This window comes from Capricornis sumatraensis, chromosome 13 (genome assembly GCF_032405125.1).
Source record: "Capricornis sumatraensis isolate serow.1 chromosome 13, serow.2, whole genome shotgun sequence".
Taxonomy (NCBI): domain Eukaryota; kingdom Metazoa; phylum Chordata; class Mammalia; order Artiodactyla; family Bovidae; genus Capricornis; species Capricornis sumatraensis.
The window spans coordinates 38,065,951-38,085,805 of NC_091081.1; the positions used below are offsets into that span (position 1 = coordinate 38,065,951).

General features: G+C 45.4%; 1 protein-coding gene across 2 annotated transcripts in view; it reads left to right on the forward strand.

Annotated features, from left to right (window-relative positions):
• Positions 1–15,123: 15,123 nt before the first annotated feature.
• FAXC (failed axon connections homolog, metaxin like GST domain containing) overlaps positions 15,124–19,855 on the forward strand; it is a 74,340-nt gene continuing 69,608 nt past the window's right edge. Inside the window, exons 1-2 of one of the 2 annotated variants that reach the window (XM_068985378.1) lie at positions 15,124–15,162; positions 15,641–15,762. In XM_068985378.1, the coding sequence (XP_068841479.1) occupies positions 15,656–15,762 (107 nt within the window). In that variant the 5' untranslated portion in view covers positions 15,124–15,162; positions 15,641–15,655. Of the gene's footprint in view, positions 15,163–15,496; positions 15,763–19,855 lie in introns of those variants that run through there. The other variant, XM_068985377.1, reaches the window with a different exon arrangement.

Genomic DNA, 19,855 nt, shown 5'->3' on the forward strand with positions numbered 1-19,855 from the left:
CTGTCCTTCAGGGGGAAAAAATGTATGGGTATTAGAAATTAATTTAAATATAAAATCAATAACCCTGGAAGAAAACATAGGTGGAATACTCTTTGACATAAATTGCAGCAGTGGTTTTTTTTGGGGGGTGGGTCTCGTAAAACAAAGAAAGTGAAAGCAAAGATAAATGAATGGAACCTAATTAAACTTAAAAACTTTTGTACAGAAAAACAACAACAAAACAAAAAGACAATATACAGAATAGGAGAAAGTATTTGCAAATGATATGACTGATAAGGGGTTAATATCCAAAATATATAAATAACTCATACACCTCAACATCAGAAAAACAACCAGGTTAAAAGATGACCTGAACAGACATTTTTCCAAAGAAGGTATGTAAATGGCCAACAGACACATGAAAAGATGCTCAATATCACTAATTACAATGGAAATGAAATCAAAACTGCTTGAGATACCATCTGACATCAGTCAGAATGACTATCATCAAGAAGTCTACAAAGAAGTGTTGGCAAGGATGTGGAGAAAAGGGAACCCTAGCAGTCCATGGGGTCACTAAGAGTCGGACACGACTGAGCGACTTCACTTTCACTGTTCACTTTCATGCACTGGAGAAGGAAATGGCAACCCACCCCAGTGTTCTTGCCTGGAGAATCCCAGGGACGGCGGAGCCTGGTCTATGGGGTCACACAGAGTCTGACAAAACTGAAGCGACTTAGCAGCAGCAGCAGTATACTGTTGGTGGAAATGTGATTTGGTACAGTCACTATGGAAAATGGTATGGAGAGTTCTCAAAAAATTATAAATAGAACTACCATGTGACCCAGTAGTTTTATGCCTGGGCATATATCCAGAGAAAATGAGAACACTCATTCTATAAGGTACAGGCCCCCCAGTGTCAAAACAGCATTATTTACAATAGATACGGAAGCCTCGTAAGTGTCCATCAACAGATAGATGGACAAAGATGTTTTTATATACATACACACACACACACACACACACACAGGAATACTACTCAGCCATAAAAAGAATGAAAATTTGCCATTTGCAGCACCATGAATGGTCTAAGTGAAATAAGTCAGAAAGACAAATACTATGCATCATATGTGGAATCTAAAAAATAAAATTATTGAATATAAGAACCATTTCTGATTCTAACTGTTGCTTCTTGACCTGCATATAGGTTTCTCAGGAGACAGGTAAGGTGGTCTGATATTCCCGTCTCTTTTAAGAATTTTCCAGTTGTGATCCACACAGTCAAAGGCTTTGGCATAGTCAATAAAGCAGAAATAGATGTTTTTCTGGAATTCCCTTGCTTTTTCTATGAGCCAACAAATGTTGGCAACTTGATTTCTGGTTCTTCTGCCTTTTCTAAATCCAGCTTATACATAAATGGAGTATAACCTGTAAAAACTGTAAATCATTGTGTTGTACACCTGAAAATTATCTGATTTAATATAGTATTACAATTAATATATATAATATAGTACATCAACTATACCTCAATAAATTTTTTAAAAAAGATTAACCTAAAAGACTAAAATTGATTAAAAAGCCGCCCCCAGAGACTTCCCTGGTGGTTCAGTGGTTAAAGACTGTGCTCCCCGTGCAGGGGGCACAGCTGAAGTCCTGGTCAGTGAACTAAGATCCCTTAGGCCACATGGCAGGGATTACGGGGTAAAAAAAACAGCCCTCAAACAAAATGTATTTATTTTGGAAAGAACACTCACTTTCAGATATTAAAAATATACATTGCGAAGTAGTAGAAATTCAGGATGATTCAGTAATAGCCCTGTGAGGTAGAGACTGTCGTCCCCACCATTTCACAGAGATGTTAAGTGTGCTGAGCCTCACACAAGTAGTAAGACGCAGGTCCAGGCAGTCTGATCGCTGAGCCTGTGCACTTCACCACTTTGATACTTATACCTATGCCATCGTATGGTCGTCATAGCATAATCACACATGACTGGACTATTATCACTTATTTGAATTGTCTATATATTATCACTTATTTGAATTGTCTGAACTGTCTGAAGGTAGTGCCTTCAGAAACAAGTAAATCAAACTGTCACAAAGTCTAGAGTCTAGGTTATTTGCTTAGAGCTTCAGCGCCTTTCTGTGAGTAAAACAACTACATGCCATTGATGGGAACTTAATGAAATGCTTTAATGACACTGAATAAATTTATAACCTTTGTATAGTATAGTTACATGTTTTACTATTGTATTAATGATAAATTGAAGAAAAGTGTTGATTTAAAGTACTACACAACAAAAATATCTCAGTCAAGCAAAAACGTTAAAAATTTTGACATTATTTGAAATGTCTTTTTGATGTGTGCCAGGAACACACACACAGGGGTTTCTATGCTACTGTTGACCTGGAAAACACAACGTTGCTGCTGCTAAGTCACTTCAGTCGTGTCCGACTCTGTGTGACCCCATAGACGGCAGCCCACCAGGCTCCCCCGTCCCTGGGATTCTCTAGGCAAGAACACTGGAGTGGGTTGCCATTTCCTTCTCCAAAACACAGTGTTACAAGGCACCAAGTAAAGATTTAGAGAGACTGCTCAGTAACCAGGCACAGGGGTAAGTCATGCTTGCTGGAAATATTTTTAAAATCTGGATTGTCAAGAGTCCCTGCAATTCCTTAAAACATATATGCATCATTACAGACTTACAGATGTAAATCCAAAAATCTAAGAATCCTGAGAAAATGTCAGTGGAGAAATAATAAAGATGGAAACAAAACCAAATGGAAGTGTTAGTATAGCCAACACATAATTGCTTTTATTAACTTACAATGTGACTCTATTAGAAGGGAGATTCTTACTTGACTATTAGAGATGCAAATGACATGCAAGCCTTCTCTGTATCAAAAAAACCATCCTGACACTGATGGTCTGTATGCAAATCAAACAAGAGAATGTACTGTGAGATCAATAAACCTCTTGTATCTCAGCAAGAAAAGGATGCAGTTCGTATAATGAGCCACTGTATAGGAGCTAAAAGACACCGGTTGAAGCCAAATTTTAAAATATGTTCTCAAGATGATGTGAGCAGAGCCGAGAAAGGGGGTGGAGAGTTACAAGGTAAGTATGGACACAAGATGTTTCTGCTCTGATAGATTTCAAGCTTTGTTTCCTGTTGACAGGTGGGATGTAAGGGACATAAAAGTCACTGACATGTAAGATCTCCACTTGTCTTTCTGACTCAAACTAGCTCTGTATCCGGGGTCCTAATATAGGCTTCTGAGGTTCCAGGAACCCTCTGAAATAGGGAACAAAATTGTGCGTGTGTTTTTTTTCTGCTGAGAATATTCCATAGCTTTCCTCAGAGTCTCAAGAGCATTCATGACCCCCCAAAAAGTTTAAAGATGACTGTGTTAACATACTGCAGTAGGGAAATACATCCTTTACTTGACAAAGTATGTCAGGAAAAGAAAAAAATGGTCATTCTATCTTTTGCTTATATTTTGTAAAAGTGAACACGAAGGCTGTCAATAGTTGTGAAAGGCGAAAACTGGAATATGATTTAAGTTGTCTTTTGCTGGTCATTCTTTTGATATTAAATTGAAAAGACATTCTGAGATTGTTTTTAGACTTAGTTTTGTCAGGATGAGATGGTAGAAGACCAGTCTGGATTAATTAACAATCAGATTTATGCAGTGGTAAAAGAATTTCAACTCACAAGAAAAAAGATTTATTGTATTTATTTGTTTTTTGCCATGCCATAAATCTTGCAGAATCTTAGTTCCCCAACCAGGAATTGAACCTAGGGCCTAAGCAATGAAACACAAAGTCCTAACCATTGGACTGCCAGGGAATTCCTAAAAGATTAACTTTAAAATAGAGATAAATAGTTAGATTAGTCACCTAGGTGGATGGCTAGGTGAATGGACAGAAATGGATGGATGAGAAATACTCAACCCAATGTTACCAAAGAGCCTGTGGAAACTACAGTGGGCTATCCCAGCAGCTTTCCCTGTCACCCCATCCTCACACACACCACCAGGTGGCACCCAGACCCACCACACGGTAACCAGGGCTTTGCCCTCTCAGGCCTCTGCTTACCCTGAGCACCCACAGACCTGGCGGTTTTGTGCCCGTTTTTCCCCGAGAACCAATCAGTGGATGCCTTCTGTGTTCCTGAGATGACATCTTCCTCTGAAATCAATCACGCTAGTAAAGTAATGCTCAAAATTCTCCAAGCCAGGCTTCAGCAATAAATGAACCGTGAACTTCCAGATGTTCAAGCTGGTTTTAGAAAAAGCAGAGGAACCAGATATTAAATTGCCAACATCCGCTGGGTCATTGAAAAACCAAAAGAGTTCCAGAAAAACATCTATTTCTGCTTTATTGACGATGCCAAAGCCTTTGACTGTGTGGATCACAATAAACTGTGGAAAATTCTGAGAGAGATGGGAATACCAGACCACCTGACCTGCCTCTTGAGAAACCTGTATGCAGGTCAGGAACCAACAGTTAAAATTGGACGTGGAACAACAGACTGGTTCCAAATAGGAAAAGGAGTACGTCAAGGCTGTATATTGTCATCCTGCTTATTAAACTTCTATGCAGAGTACATCATGAGAAACTCTGGGCTAGAGGAAGCACAAGCTGGAATCAAGATTGCCAGGAGAAATATCAATAACCTCAGATATGCAGATGACACCACCCTTATGGCAGAAAGTGAAGAAGAACTAAAGACCTTCTTGATGAAAGTGAAAGAGGAGAGTGAAAAAGTTGGCTTAAAGCTCAACATTCAGAAAACGAAGATCATGGCATCCGGTCCCATCACTTCATGGCAAACAGATGGGGAAACAGTGTCAGACTTTATATTTTGGGGCTCAAAAATGACTGCAGATGGTGACTGCAGCCATGAAATTAAAAGACACTTACTCCCTGGAGGGAAAGTTATGACCAACCTAGATAGCATATTGAAAAACAGAGACATTACTTTGTCAACAAAGTCCGTCTAGTCAAGGCTATGGTTTTTCCAGTGGTCATGTATGGATGTGAGAGTTAGACTATAAAGAAAGCTGATCGCCAAAGAATTGACGCTTTTGAACTGTGGTGTTGGAGAAGACTCTTGAGAGTCCCTTGGACTGCAAGGAGATCCAACCAGTCCATCCTAAAGGAGATCAGTCCTGGGTGTTCATTGGAAGGACTGATGTTGAAGCTGAAACTCCAGTACTTTGTCCACCTGATGCGAAGAGTTGACTCATTGGAAAAGACCCTGATGCTGGGAAAGCTTGAGGGCAGGAGGAGAAGGGGATGACAGAGGATGAGATGGTTGGATGGCATCACCGACTCAATGGACATGGCTTTGTGTAGACTCTCGGAGTTGGTGATGGACAGGGAGGCCTGGTGTGCTGCAGTTCATGGGGTCACAAAGAGTCGTACGCGATTGAGCAACTGAACTGAACTCTGAGATCAATCAGTTCAGGCCTCAGCAACTGGCACTCCAGGGATCTGCTGTGGCCAAATGTTTCTGCCACTCTTGTAGCCTGAGAAGACCCTCACAACCCCGAGTCGTTGCCCAAGATTCAGACACCTCACAACATTTCTTTTCTACAGTCTCTCCCTGAGACTCTTGAATTGGTCTTCCCTGACTTTACCTTCCACCACTCCCTTCTACACTTTTCTGTTGCAACCTCTACAAGCCCCATTTCATTATCTATCAGTTCCCTACTTCTGAAGTCTGTGTCCAAGTTTCCTTTGCTTCCTACCTTACCTGAAACCTGGCTTTCCTCTGAGGATATGGTTTCACCTGGAGCCATTTTGAGAGGAAGTTTTACATTTTCTATGAACCTCAGAGTTGGGAGATGGAATGTACGTCACTTTCACTCACCATCATTACTCTTGAACAAAAGCTCTTGTGTCTCCAAGCCTCAAGTCCAAATCTCCTGTCTTCTACTTCCCCTTTATTGCCAAGCCCTGCTTCTGGCCACTCCCCGCAATCACAACAGTCTTTTTTTTTCCCTAAGTCCTCCCAGCTTCCCAAGTAACCCCGCCGTCTATGTGGACGGTGTGTGTCCTACATCATCAGCAGCTGGACTTGTCAAAAGAGGCCTCTACCGCTATGGTCAGCACTTGGAGTCACCTAACATCTGAAGCCACAGGCTGGCACATCCCACTCGGAAGAGAAGCCTTCTCTGAAACCACCATAGAGAACCAAGGAGCCACAGAAGAAAACATTTAAAAACAGCAAGCTGGGGAAATACCTGCAAGTTAATTAATTTACAGAAAAAGAATTACTTTCCTTAATTGCTGCTGCTGCTGCTAAGTTTCATCAGTCGTGTCCGACTCTGTGTGACCCCATAGACAGCAGCCCACCAGGCTCCCCCGTCCCTGGGATTCCCCAGGCAAGAACACTGGAGTGGGTTGCCATTTCCTTCTCCAATGCATGAAAGTGAAAAGTGAAAGTGAAGTCACTCAGTCGTGTCCGATTCTTAGTGACCCCATGGACTGCAGCCTACCAGGCTCCGCTGTCCATGGGATTTCCCAGGCAAGAGTGCTGGAGTGGGGCGCCATTGCCTTCTCCGTTCCTCAAGTAGGACCTCATATAAATCAATAAGGGCTTCCCTGGTGGCTCAGACGGTAATGTAATTAATGCAGGAGACACAAGTTCAGTCCCTTGGTCGGGGCGATCCCACATGCAGTGCAGCAACCAAGCCAGTCCACAATTACGGAGCCTGTGCTCTAGGGCCCGAGAGCAACAACTGCTGAGCCGTCACACTGCAGCTGCTAAAGCCTGTGTGCCCTAGAGCCTGTGTTCTGCAACAGGAGGCGCTACGGCGATGAGAAAGCCCGAGTACGGCAATGAAGACCCAGCACAGCCAAAAAGAAAGAAAGAAAGAAAGAAAACTACAGTGAGACCCTGCTTTCTCACTGACAGTTGGGAAAGATCAAAATATTTAAGAATACGTGTGATCAGGCTAAGTATGAGGAAAGAGACACTTTCAAAACTGTGGACAGTGCGTATTGCCCCTTATGGAGAGCAATATGGCAACATCTATCACAATGACAATGCATGGCTCTTTTGACCTAGAAATTCCACTGTATATATATGTATTTTTAAAATATATATATTTATATATGTATACATATGGTATTCCATGAAGAATGATAGAAAACAAGAGGACTTCTTTAGCGGTCCACTGATTAAGACTCTGTGCTCCCACTACAGGGTTTGATTCCTGTTTGGGGAAATAAGATCATGTATGCAAAAAAAAAAAAAGTAAGATGCAGGACAGGCAGTTAAACAATACAATTTGTATAAAAATAACATAAAACAATATATACACACATAATATTAATACAAGTCCATGTATATATAGAAGATGCTTTTATAATGCATAGAATATCTCTGGGAATAAACACAGAGGCTGACAGTTGTATTTGTCCCTGGGCAGGGAGCTGGAGAACAGAGTTAGGAGACGGTATCCTTAAGAATCCCAGCAGGAAACTGAAGGCACATGCAAAGCAGATATTTTGAGGACCGTTTAATAAAAGGCCTATTTACAAAAGTGCAGAACCTCAGGGTTGGCAATGGCAGGAAGCCATTACCAGCCCTCCTGTAGAAGGAGAAATGTGAGCTTGGCTTCTGAAACCCACAATGGGAGCCATGTAGAGAGACACAGTGTGGGGTGACTCTGCAGAAAAGATGCTCAGGGTTTGTCTTTCCTTCCTTTCTGCCCTCTGGCCCTCCCCTCCCCATCACCAGCAAGTCTCATGGGCAACTTGGGTGCCCACAGCCTCCGCTGTCCTTCAGGCAGGTTGGCCTCTGGGGCAGGGAGGAGGGTGTATCTGGATGTGAGGAAACTGAGTAGAGACTGGCTTTTCACTGTATTCTCCTCTGTAACATTTGAACTTTGTACTATGTTTGTGTATTGAACTGAAAATGGGACTTCCAAAATAGGAAGAAAAAAAAAGGACTTCCCTGGCAGTCTAGTAATAAGACTCTGCTTCCAGTGCAGGGCGTGCCAGTTTGATCCTGGTTGGGAACTAAGATCCCACATGCCTCCCAGCATGGCCAAAAAAACCCATATATATATATATTACATGTAATCCCTTTTTTTAAAAGATTCAAGAAATATTTATTCCCCTCTTCAACTATAAAATGATCAACCTTTACTTCCTTCTTTCACACCCAGATTCATTTTGGGTGTTTTCTACTATCCTGCCTTCAGTTTTCAAGCCTCGCTTCTGACCCCCTGACACTTGAATGTGCTTGTCTGCCAAGGTCACTAATGTCTGTGCTCTGAGCTGCTGCTAAATTTATTCTACTTGTTGGGAGCAGATGATGCAATTGATCCCATCTCATACTTTCTTGAGACACCCCCTTCCCCTGGCTCCTGTGGCCCCACACCTGGTCTGGCCCCACCCCCACTGGCCCCTCTTTCCTTCTCGGTTTCCTGGAAGGGCCCCTCCTCCTCTGGCCATCCTCTCACTGTGGTGTTCTCAAGGCTCTGTCCTTGGCCCCATCTCTCCTCTCACTTAGCATTCACCCTCATCTTCTCATGTCTACCCCCTTCAACACCTTCAGTGATCCCCACCCATCTCAATCCCAGGCCCAAAGCTCATTTCTAAACTCACACATTCAGTCACCATTGGTCATCTCCACTTAGACATTCAAGAGGCCATCTGACTCAGTGGACATGAGTTTGAGTGGACTCCGGGAATTGCTGAGGGACGGGTGTGCTACAGTCCATGGGGTCGCAAAGAGTCAGACATGACTGAGCGACGGAACTGAACTGAGGCCGTCTGTTAGAGTTTGCATTGTGTCTCTCTAAAATCCGTATGAGCTGAAGTCCTAACGTCTAGTGGGTAAAAATGTGACTGTATTTGGAGGCAGTGCTTGCAAAGGGTAAAAAGAGGTCACTAGAGTGGTTGCAATCTAATGCCCTGATGAGAAGAGGAGATTTTGGAAAGACCGTGTAAAGACACAGGGAGAAGCTGGCCATTAATAAGCTAAGGAGACAGGCCTCAGGAGAAATCAACCCTCCCAACAACTCGATCTCAGACATCTAGCCTCCAAATACTGTGGGGAAATAAATTCCTATTGTTTAAGCCACCCAGTCTGTGGTGCTTTGTTATAGTACCCCCAGCACACTAATGCACTGCCCAAGCTAAAAACCTTCCAAATCCTTTCACAACCCATCTTCTCAATTGCCCCTCACTTATCTGAGCCTGGTTGTTATTTGCATATCCTTTCTCAGTATCAAGTCAATCTTGCATGAAATGTTTTCTGAGAGTTACATACTGAGTAATAAAATGCTCAAATCCAGTGGATCAGAAAGGAGACAGGTAAAGTCAGCTGTGGTGACAGGTGGCTTCCAGCTATAATGTTGGATACCTGGGTAGGGGAGTATTAGACCTCTTCTCAACAGGTTGAGCCAAGAAAGCAGAAGCTTTCTTGTTCTGTAGCTATCCCTCCTCAAGATTGAGGAGTATCAAAGAAAAGGGGGGACTGAAACGGAGCAGGACCATATGGTCCTTGCCCCCGTCCCCTACCGTGTCCTCTGCCTGTCTGCTGCCTGTGGAAAACTTTAGTCAAAAAATGTTTAATCAGAGAAGTCAGATAATAATAATGTAGTCATTAAGTATAGTCAAGGACCTTTAGTTCTTTCTCAAGGGCTGTAGATAATATTCTGAACCATATCCTATGAGCTATCTTATTATAGATAACATAGCACCAGGTGATGTTAACTACATCCAGACTAGTACCCAGGACTTGAGCTGCCACAATTCCGAGAACTGACCGCAGAGAAATGGGAACAAGTGCACCCTGCAACTGAAGATTGCTGCTGCCTGAGCATCACTTCAGTCGTGTCCAACTCTGTGTGACCCCATAGACGGAGGCCCACCAGGCTCCCCCATCCCTGGGATTCTCCAGGCAAGAACACTGGAGTGGGTTGCCATTTCCTTCTCCAATGCATGAAAGTGAAAAGTGAAAGTGAAGTTGCTCAGTTGTGTCTGACTCTTAGCGACCCCATGGACTGCAGCCTACCAGGCTCTGCTGTCCATGGGATTTTCCAGGCAAGAGTACTGGAGTGGGGTGCCACTGCCTTCTCCGCAACTGAAGATTAACTGTACCATTGGAAAAGACTCTGATGCTGGGAAGGATTGGGGGCAGGAGGAGAAGGGGACGACAGAGGATGAGATGGCTGGATGGCATCACTGACTCGAAGGACGTGAGTCTGACTGAACTCCGGAAATTGGTGATGGACAGGGAGGCCTGGCATGCTGCGATTCATGGGGTCACAAGGAGTCGGCCACGACTGAGCGACTGAACTGAACTGAACTGAACTGAACAACCAAGATGATGCTGGTCAGACCACTGATGACCAATTTGAAGATGACTGTTAGAGATGACTGTGCTGTTTCCACATGTTGCCCTCTCCCACCCCTCCCCCACCAACTCTGCCTGTAAATGCTCTCACCCCCTGCTTATGGGGAAGATGGGGGTCGGCCTTTGGACAGATGTCCGCCGCCCTCCCCCCACACAGTTGCCAGCATCTGAAATAAAGCAAACTTTCTTTTCCACCAACCTGGCCTGTTCACTGGCTTTTGAGTGGCGAGTAGCCGGACCCCCACGCATACCTTTCGGTAACAGCTTTACAATAAAATACAGGGTAACGTTATCCAGTAAACTGTTTATTTTTTAAAATAATACAGAGATAGTTAAAAAAAATAGCATACTAAATTTCATTATGTAAACTCAGCAATAATGCTAACATCACATCCTACTCAACAGCAGGATCTTAAATTTCTTAAGCTATATTTTGAAGCGTGAAGTATAAAATTCTTGTGAAAATGTTTTCTGGGACAAAAAAAAATCAAATATTTTACTCATTTGTTTATGCTCTTTGTGTTGGTTCCTATAAGAAGGCGCTGTGATACCACTAGTTTCTCCAGGACACCCTGGTTTCTCCCTCTTCTCCTCCTAACACCTCACCCCCACCTCTCCTTCCATGTGGCTTCCATCAGATTATCTTCTCACAAGGAACATGCATTTCTCACTGTTCTAAATGCTTTTCTTGAGTCTTGATTCATTTTCTTTCCATTTCTGATTCTACTACTCCACCAACCCTTTTATCTGTGTGTCTGGTGTCCAAACTCATCAAGAATGGTGACTTAATGGGGTTGGTTAGGAACCAGTCAATACGGGGTTCTGTCTCTTTGGGGCAGAGTTTTTGATGCTGCTTCTAAGCTAGTGTTCCAGATGATTGATATAGTGTGGTCTGGCTTCACCTGGAAGCTTGTTAGAAATGCAGAATCTCAGACCTCTCCCCAGAACTCCTGAGTCAGAATTTGCATGTTAACAAGATCCCCAGTGACTCATATACATGGTGATGTTTGAGAAACACTGAACTAATTGCCCCTTTTGATCATTGTGGCAGATTCCCAGATGATGAGTATACAAGGTTTGGGAAGCACTGATTGAGTTGTCCCTTGTCACGTTGTTATGACCACGCTGCAGAGTCACATGACAGAGGATAGCACTGGCTGTGTAAGGAGCTAAGTCTACCTTTCTCAAAAGGTGATAGCGTAACAGGAAGGCATGCTTGAGGCTTTGTAGCCATCAGATTTAGACATGGTTCAGAAGACTGAGCGGAGAAGGCAATGGCACCCCACTCCAGCACTCTTGCCGGAAAATCTCATGGATGGAGGAGCCTGGTAGGCTGCAGTCCATGGGGTCGCTAAGAGTCAGACACGACTGAGCGACTTCACTTTCACTTTTCACTTTCATGCATTGGAGAAGGAAATGGCAACCCACTCCAGTGTTCTTGCCTGGAGAACCCCAGGGATGGGGGAGCCTGGTGGGCTGCCATCTATGGGGTCGCATAGAGTCGGACACGACTGAAGCGACTAAGCCGCTTAGCAGCAGCAGCAGCAGAAGACTGAGACACAGACTAATGTCTTAAAGAAGAAATACCATGGACAGCGCTCGACTCCTGGTCCTTGGGATGAGCGCCTTTGTAGGTGGTGGAAAGCCCAAACAAAAGGCAGCTGGTGTGAGACATACTGGGTTTGTCTCACTCTATCATTACTAGGCTCTGGGAATTGAAATTGTTATTTTTACCTCTCTGAGCGTCAGTTTTCTCATTTGTAAAACAGGGATGCCAGTACTCATTTAATACATAGTTTTGGCAAGTTACTGAAAAATGTATCATTAGACAAATAAGTGTTCAATAAATGCTAGCCCCTTCTTCTTTTTTTTTTTTTTTTCTGTTTTGTCTTGTAATAACTTAGCAGTTAGTAAAATAAGGTCTTTGAAAAAGCAAAAATAAAAAAGATGCCTATAGCCTGGAGTTAATGTCCATAGTTATGATGCTAAGGCTGTCAGAATTGGTGTTGGTGGTGGGGGTGTGGAGTAAAGAGTGTGCCCACTCTCGGTGCCAAGGTCTTCATACTGCCTCATTAGCTGAAGGAGCTCTGGAAGGGGAGCTGGAGGGCAGATGTGCTCAGATCAACTCTCTATATCTTCACCCTGCAGGGCCGGGGGTGGGAGGCTGCACAGGCACTTGGGCTTGAGCCTGGGATCTGGCTTCACACAGGGGCCTCTGAGGAGCCCCTGTTTGGGAGTCAGTCTCCTCAGTTAACCTAGCTGTGTTCACTCCCCCTCTGGGTGTTAATTACACTAACACCCTGGGGGCTGAGGCATTGCCCCTGAGACACAGTCTCCCTTCTCTCTGATTGGATTGCAGCCCTTTGTGGTGCAGCCTTTCCATCTACAGCCCTGTCTGATTTTGTACAAAGTGTTGGCTAAGGCTTGCGTCGCTGCTGAGACTTTAACTCTAGCGGGTTTTCTTGTTTCCCCGAGCTTTGTTCTACATACTCATGCCAAACTTTTGCTCAACTTAGGTCTGTTGACTTCTTAGATCCTACTCTATCTTCTTTCGCCTTTATATGAGCCTGAATTCCAATACTCTTCTCTCTTCTATGCCATGAATCTAAAAGCTAATTTTAATCTGCATCAGATCATTTAAGATTATATTTTAACTTCTCTTATAGGATTTTATTTTATCTACACTTACTTTTAGTGGCTTCTCTAGTGGCTCAGTCGGTAAAGAGTCTGCCTGCAATGTAGGAGACCTGGGTTTGACCCCTGGGTCAGGAAGATTCCCCTGGACAAGGAAGTGGAAACCCAATCCTTGCCTGGAGAATTTCATGGACAGAGGAGCCTGGAGGGTTACAGTCCATGGGGTCACAAAGAGTCGGACACAACTGAGTGACTAATTTTCACTTTCACACCTGCTTTTAAAGACATTGACTTCAGGGAATTCCCTGGTGGTCCAGTGTTTAGGAAGCCACACTTTTACTGCTGAGGGCTCAAATTCAACCTCTGGTTGGAGAACTAAGATCCCACAAGCTATGTGACTCGGCCAAAAAAAAAACAAAAACATGAAACATTTACTTCAGAGTAGCTCTGAAAATTTAAACCATACTTGAACCAAAGCCTAGATAATGCTCAATAATTATCTGGTACTCCCAGGACCGCAGCAGTGGCCAGTGGCCTCCATGAGTGGGCGTGTAGGTCTGCTGACAAGAGCAGCTGTGAGAGTGCAATGCATTCTATGGATCTCAACATTAAATTTCATCTAGTTTCTAACTTGCTTTCCGGGCACAGGGTTTGCCAGTGTCGATTCTCTCTTTTGCCTTCTATATTCCTCCCTTCAAGGTAATTTATCCCCACCCCATCCTTGTGGCAGGACCCAGACACTCAGGTGAATAATTAGGGGATATTAAATATTGGCCCAACATGTAAAGAGAGCAAAGGCTGAGTGCCACGTGGGAAGGACGCAGAAAAACAGTGGAGAATCCCTGATGCCAGCACTCCTTGTCCCGTCTCTGCACCAGAGCTTTTCTGCTCTGATCCCACTCCTACCCACTCTGCTTCCTAGGCAGCCTCCTGGTCCTCTCCTAGAATGCGGTCTGATGACAACTTCTATCTCTCCAGCAGGCCCTTGAGTTCCACTCCTTGCAACCTGTTCATGAAAGGTCCCACCTCCAACCACACACTCTGCTTCTTTCTGAGAGGTCACCTAAATGGCTACCGCTGTGCTCTGTTCCAGTCCTTCCTGCGCAAGAGTGCTTGGGCCCCAGCCTGGCCAGCCCCTCCCCTTTTCTGGTTGGGACTGACAACACGCCCGGATTTTTATATGGCAGCACTCACTGCCTATTCTAAGTGGCTGGCGTGGGATGGGAAGTATTAACAGAAAGGAGGAGTCCCTCTTCACTCCAATCTCCCTTCCCTCACACAAAAGCTTAGATTCCTATATCCATCCTTTCACCTTAAGAGTGATAACCCCCACTACTTGAATTTTTTTCAGTTCAACAATTTTAAACTATCCATGCTCTTGCTAAAATTTGTGTGTACATCCTACACTTCTATGAAGCACGACCCTGTTCTTAGCACGAATGAACTTTTAAAAATAAAGTTAAAGGCAAAAACAATTGAACACACGCGCGCACACACACACGTTTGACAGATTTTCTGCACCGAAAAGGAAAAACAACACTCCCCCCGCCCCCCGCCCCTCCCCGGGCCCACCCTGCTCCATCCCTAAGTTCCCCGATAATGATTTCCAAGGGGAAAGACTAGGACTTGGGCTGTGTCTCTCAGAGGGTAAGTCACTCTAGGGTACACTTTTGTTGTTATTTGTTAAACCAAACATCTCTCCGGGGGCACACGGCCAAGACCCAGGTAACCGTGTAATGCGATAAGAGCGTTTTTGTAAGTTCTGCAAAGACACAGCGCTTTCCCGACGGCCAGAACAATGTAATTCGCGACCTGGCCCGGGCCCTGTTCCCCGGCTCGCGCGGGGCGGTGTCTCGGCTGGAGCTCCGCGCGGCCCCAGGTGAGTCCTGCGCGCGCCCCGCTCTCGCGCCCGCGGGAGGGGCTGGAGCGGAGGCGGAGGACGGGCCGCGGGGTGCGGGAGGGGGGGCGACGGAGATCCGGGCCCGACTGCAGCTTCCTCCGAGCGGCGCCGCATTTCCAGCCACCTCCGCAGCCCTGCCCTCGCCCGCCGAGCCGTTCGCGGCCGTGCCGCCTGGAGGCGCGGAGCCCGCCCGGCGCGCCCAGCCCTGCAGCTCCGGCCGGGGCGGAGGCCGCCGGACCGCGGAGATGCGGGGCGGGGGCAGGGCGCGGGGTAGGTGACTTTATCCCGCCTCTGTTTCCCTGCCCCGGGGAGCAATGACATCACGCGGCCTTCTCCCGGCGCCGACACAAAGAGCGGCGCGGAGAGGCCGCTGCGGGGGGAGCCGGCGGCCGCCGCTGCCGCCCAGGGCCCCCGGGCCCCGCCGGCCAGGCCCGCCGCCCGCGGCCCGCGCCCTTCCTCCTGTGCCGCCGCCGCCGCCTCGGTCACCGCTGCCCGCGCCGCCCGCGCCCCCAGCGCGCCGCTGAGCCCGCGCCCGGCCGCGCCGGCCCCTTCCCATGCGGGCGGCGCGGGCCCTGGGAGGGGCGCCCACAGCCAGCCGCGCAGCATGCACTGGGGGGTTGGCTTTGCCTCGTCCAGGCCGTGCGTGGTGGATCTGAGCTGGAACCAGAGCGTCTCCTTCTTCGGCTGGTGGGCCGGGTCCGAGGAGCCCTTCTCCTTTTATGGGGACATCATCGCTTTCCCTTTGCAGGATTACGGTGGGATCATGGCAGGGCTGGGCTCCGATCCCTGGTGGAAGAAAACCCTTTACTTGACCGGGGGAGCTTTGCTGGCCGCAGCTGCGTATCTGCTCCACGAACTCCTGGTCATTAGGTGAGCCGGAGAGAGGGCCCCGCGCAGGGGCGCAGAGAGGGGCACCTGGCTAGGGCCGGGCCGGCATGAGGGGGGACCCGTGCCAGCCCCTCGGTCACGCTGCCCAAATGCCCGAGTCCTGTCCTTCCCTTTCGTCAGAAGACAGTCCGTGGTCGCCCGGCCATGAGGGGCAGTTTCGAGTTGACAGGATAATTAAACTGGTACCGGGAGGGGAAAACACTTGAATCCCTATCGTTTGGTGCTAAAGCAAAAATTCTCTGGGCTGTTATGGAGCGCACTAGTACGTTATGAAGATCCTAAGTGCCGTGTGTTTGCGACAGTAGAAGTAGGCCCTGTAGAGATACTAAGTTACATTTTTATGAAACGCCCTATTTGTTTATAGATGATCATGCTGGAATATTAACCACTCACCTTAGCTTTTACTTAAAGGTTAGTTTTTCATTGTCCCTTCCCAAGTGTCACCATCATAAAAAGGCTGAAATTGCACAAGCTCCAGAGAGCTCTGGGTCTCTGTGAGGGATGCACAGCGGAGTGTGCGATTTTGATGCAGCCTTAACCCGGTTATCTGCTAACCTGGTATTTAAAGCTAAGCACCATCTTCAGGTTTAAATGCCATTGTTGTGCGAACAGTAGGGGATCTGAGGACTGAACGAGCACCTGAGCGTGCACGGGAGTTGCCCAGTGCCGTAAACACTTGCGTCTGCTTCCTGCCGCAGAATGTTTACAGGATTGACACGGAAATATCAGAAAATGGAGGCCCCGGCTGTTGGTACATTCAGCCGGACGCCAGATCTTTGAGTAGAATAATACCGTAGGCTCCTGGGACTAGTGGTTTGGCTAATTGGTACAATTTATGGTTAAAATTTCCATGCGTTTTAAACCTCTGTCTCTGGGAGAGGACCAGGAAGAGCAGTTTTCAGTAGCTCAAAATGTCCCTCTTGGCCAGTATTTTCTAAAGAGTGAGAAAATGTGTCTGCATGCCTTTTTCCCATGGGGAATCCTACACAATAGGTTTATAAACAAAGACAGCGATAGGTGACCTTTAAGGGGCCTGCAGACATGCAAGGAGGACATTGTGACAGCCTAACAGGTATTTGGAAAATTTCTAGTCTCCGAGAGAGGAAATCATTTAGGTCTGGGGCAGTGTATTGGCTTGCATATTTAGCCATAATTGAGAAGTTTTACTTTAAGCTTATCATTGAATTCTCTGACTTAGCACAGTGTCTTGAATATTGTTGAACCAAATTTTTTAAACATTACACGAATCGTTTCCCTAGATTTTTTTTATATATTTGCCAGTTTTGGGACTCAATTTCAAGTTAGGTTTCAAGCTATATGAAAACCGAAAACATCTGTGCAAGTAACTAAAATGTCACCCGCTTGTTCTGAAATTAGATATCTGTCCAAAGCCTTTTGAGGATCCTGAACCATGTGGCTTCTCACCAGTCTTCCACTCTGAGGAGGGAGAAAGGCACAGCTTCAGGGAACTGAGTCTAAAACTTGCTTAAATGACCTTGCAGAAATGGGGAGGTGGGTGGGAGAGCTCAGAGTTGACCCTGGGAGCGGGCCATACCATGGTAGGTGTGGTCGCAACTCTCAAGAGCCCTCTGCCCACTTGGATACTTATTTGAGAAAGTGTTTTTGATCTTTGGTTTATTCACTTTTGTTTCTTGACAGATGTTTATATTGAGTAGGGAAACCCTGTTGTAATGCAAATAACAAACAATTGCCCATTTTTGAGCCCTTAGTAGCGGGCTCTGCTTAGAAGTGCTTTACCTTTCTGATGGTGTTTGGCCTCCTCCTCTGCCACTACCATTGACTGCTTGATCTCCACTTCGTAGATGAGGACATTCCAGCTGAGGGAGGTTAAGCAGTTTGTCCGAGAGCACGCAGTAAGAGTAGTGGGATCCGGATTCAAATCTGAGAATGTGTGTCTTCGGCGCCCACACTGGTACTACTTTCTGCTAACAAGCACCAATTCTGGAGTAAGTTTTGATGGCAGAAAGAAAGGAGAATTGGGGCAGTTCCCAGGGAAGACAAGCCTGTGGCAGCGACCTGAGTTTTTGACAACTGCTAAGGGCACAGAAGGGATAGGGAAAGAAGACCCAGGAAAGCGGGGCACTGAGATTCGGAGGTTACAGGATAGAGACCGTCCCTTGATGTGAAATATGAGTTTCAGTTGTCAGTGTAGTTTACGCAGAAACTCAGAATAGTCTGAAATACATGGGATGGAAAACCCATCTTGCAGTGGCTACACTGTCTGAGTTTATTGGCAATCATAGTCTTCACCACTGTACTTGGATTTCCTGCTGTGTTGACTTAACCATAATCTACGGGTACGTCTCCAGAGTGGATAGTAAAGTTGACGGGTGAGAATTATTTAGGACGTTTACTTAATGAGTACCGTATAATAACTAAAGCAGGTACTTTGGATTTTTCTCATATTTTTCCCATCATGGTATGTTTAAAGAAAGATAGTCCCAGTCCTTTACTTTATTCTCTCCTAGTGGAAAGAGACTTGCAGCTCTCCTGAATTCAGTCCAGCGTTTGGAACTGTGTTGTTTGTAAATTGTATGATACCGAAATGACTTGTTACCCACACAGCTTGTCTGCACTGTAGGCACAGGGGCTCAGCCTGCCCTAGAAAACTTAGAGAATCAGAGCAGCCCATGGGTCATGTGATCTCTGTAAACTAACAGCCCATCGACAGTACGCAGAGGCATGGTCATCTGTGATACCCTTCACCATGGGAGTAGGGCTAGTCTTGCTGCTCGACAGGTGTCCTCTTGTACACTCCTTATCATAAGGCCACTTTATGTCTAGATATCCTGCTCCTTTGATCCCAAGTTAGAGAGTTTCCTGATGTTGAGGAAGGGCTCTGGAGCCAGACTGGGTTCAAATTCACTCTGCCTTAAACCAACCATGTAACCTTGGACCCAAGAGTAAACTTGGTTACCAAGTGTGAAATGGAAATAATCTGTGAAATGGGAATAATAATATTAGCCTTCCTCACAGAGGTGATGACATGAGTTAACATGTGACATGCTTAGCAGAATCAGTTAATTGTCAAATCTACAGAGTTCGGCCTTATAGTGAGCATTCACTAAAAGTTGGCCATCATTAGTTATTATAGGCTTTCATCAGAAAGTTCCAGGCTTGAGTGGTCTGAGTCAAACTGGCTACTTTAATAAAGTTAACTGGGAAATTGCCCATTTTGGTGTAGTCGAACTGCTTGGGAGTTTGGGAACTAGAGTTATTAACAATTTGATCTTAAATTGATACTCCTTGGGCAAATTACTTAACCTCTCTGAACTTCCGTTTCCTTGTCTACTATAAAATATAAGTATGGTATAATATACAAAATTTAGGGACTTCCCTGGTGGTCCAGTGGTTAGGACTGGTTAGCACTGGTCCGGTGCTTCCAATGAAGGGGGCTTGGGTTCAGACCTTTGTCAGGGAACTAAAATCCCATATGCTGTGTGGCTTGGCCAAAATAAATTTTTTCTAAATACTAAATTTAAGGTATAATGATATTCACTCTATGGTGTTACTGTCAGAATGAAATAATATATATAATGTACACAAAGTCATTGGCATATGCTAGTCACATCCATTTTTATTATGATAGGGCCCAAGTTAACCATCAGAATTAGGTTGTTCTGGCCAATGGAGCAGGGAATTTTATGTTTATCTTTTCTTCTTTCAGTTCTTTAATTTTTGCCTGGCTGAATTTACATGAACTTACTCTGACTTGAATTACTTTACTGGACAAGATCAGTTAATGGTCAAATCTACAGTTTGCATTTTCTAGAAACATAGTCTAAATGGCTTCTTAACTTTAATATCTGACCTCCCAAACATCTCATCTAAATGAAAAAGTTTGTTTTATAGCAAGTATTGTCAAGAGGCAGCAAATATTTTTATTCTTTTGACCAGTATTTTCAAAATGAGTTGTTTTTAACTCTTTAAGCAGGAATGACACTCACATGGTAAACTTCTCCAAGAGAGTTTGTTTTCCTGGAGATTCTGCAGGAAATGGGCATCCTTGTGAAGCTGATATGAAGAACCTGCCCTTGCTTGCTTCGGGAGAAGG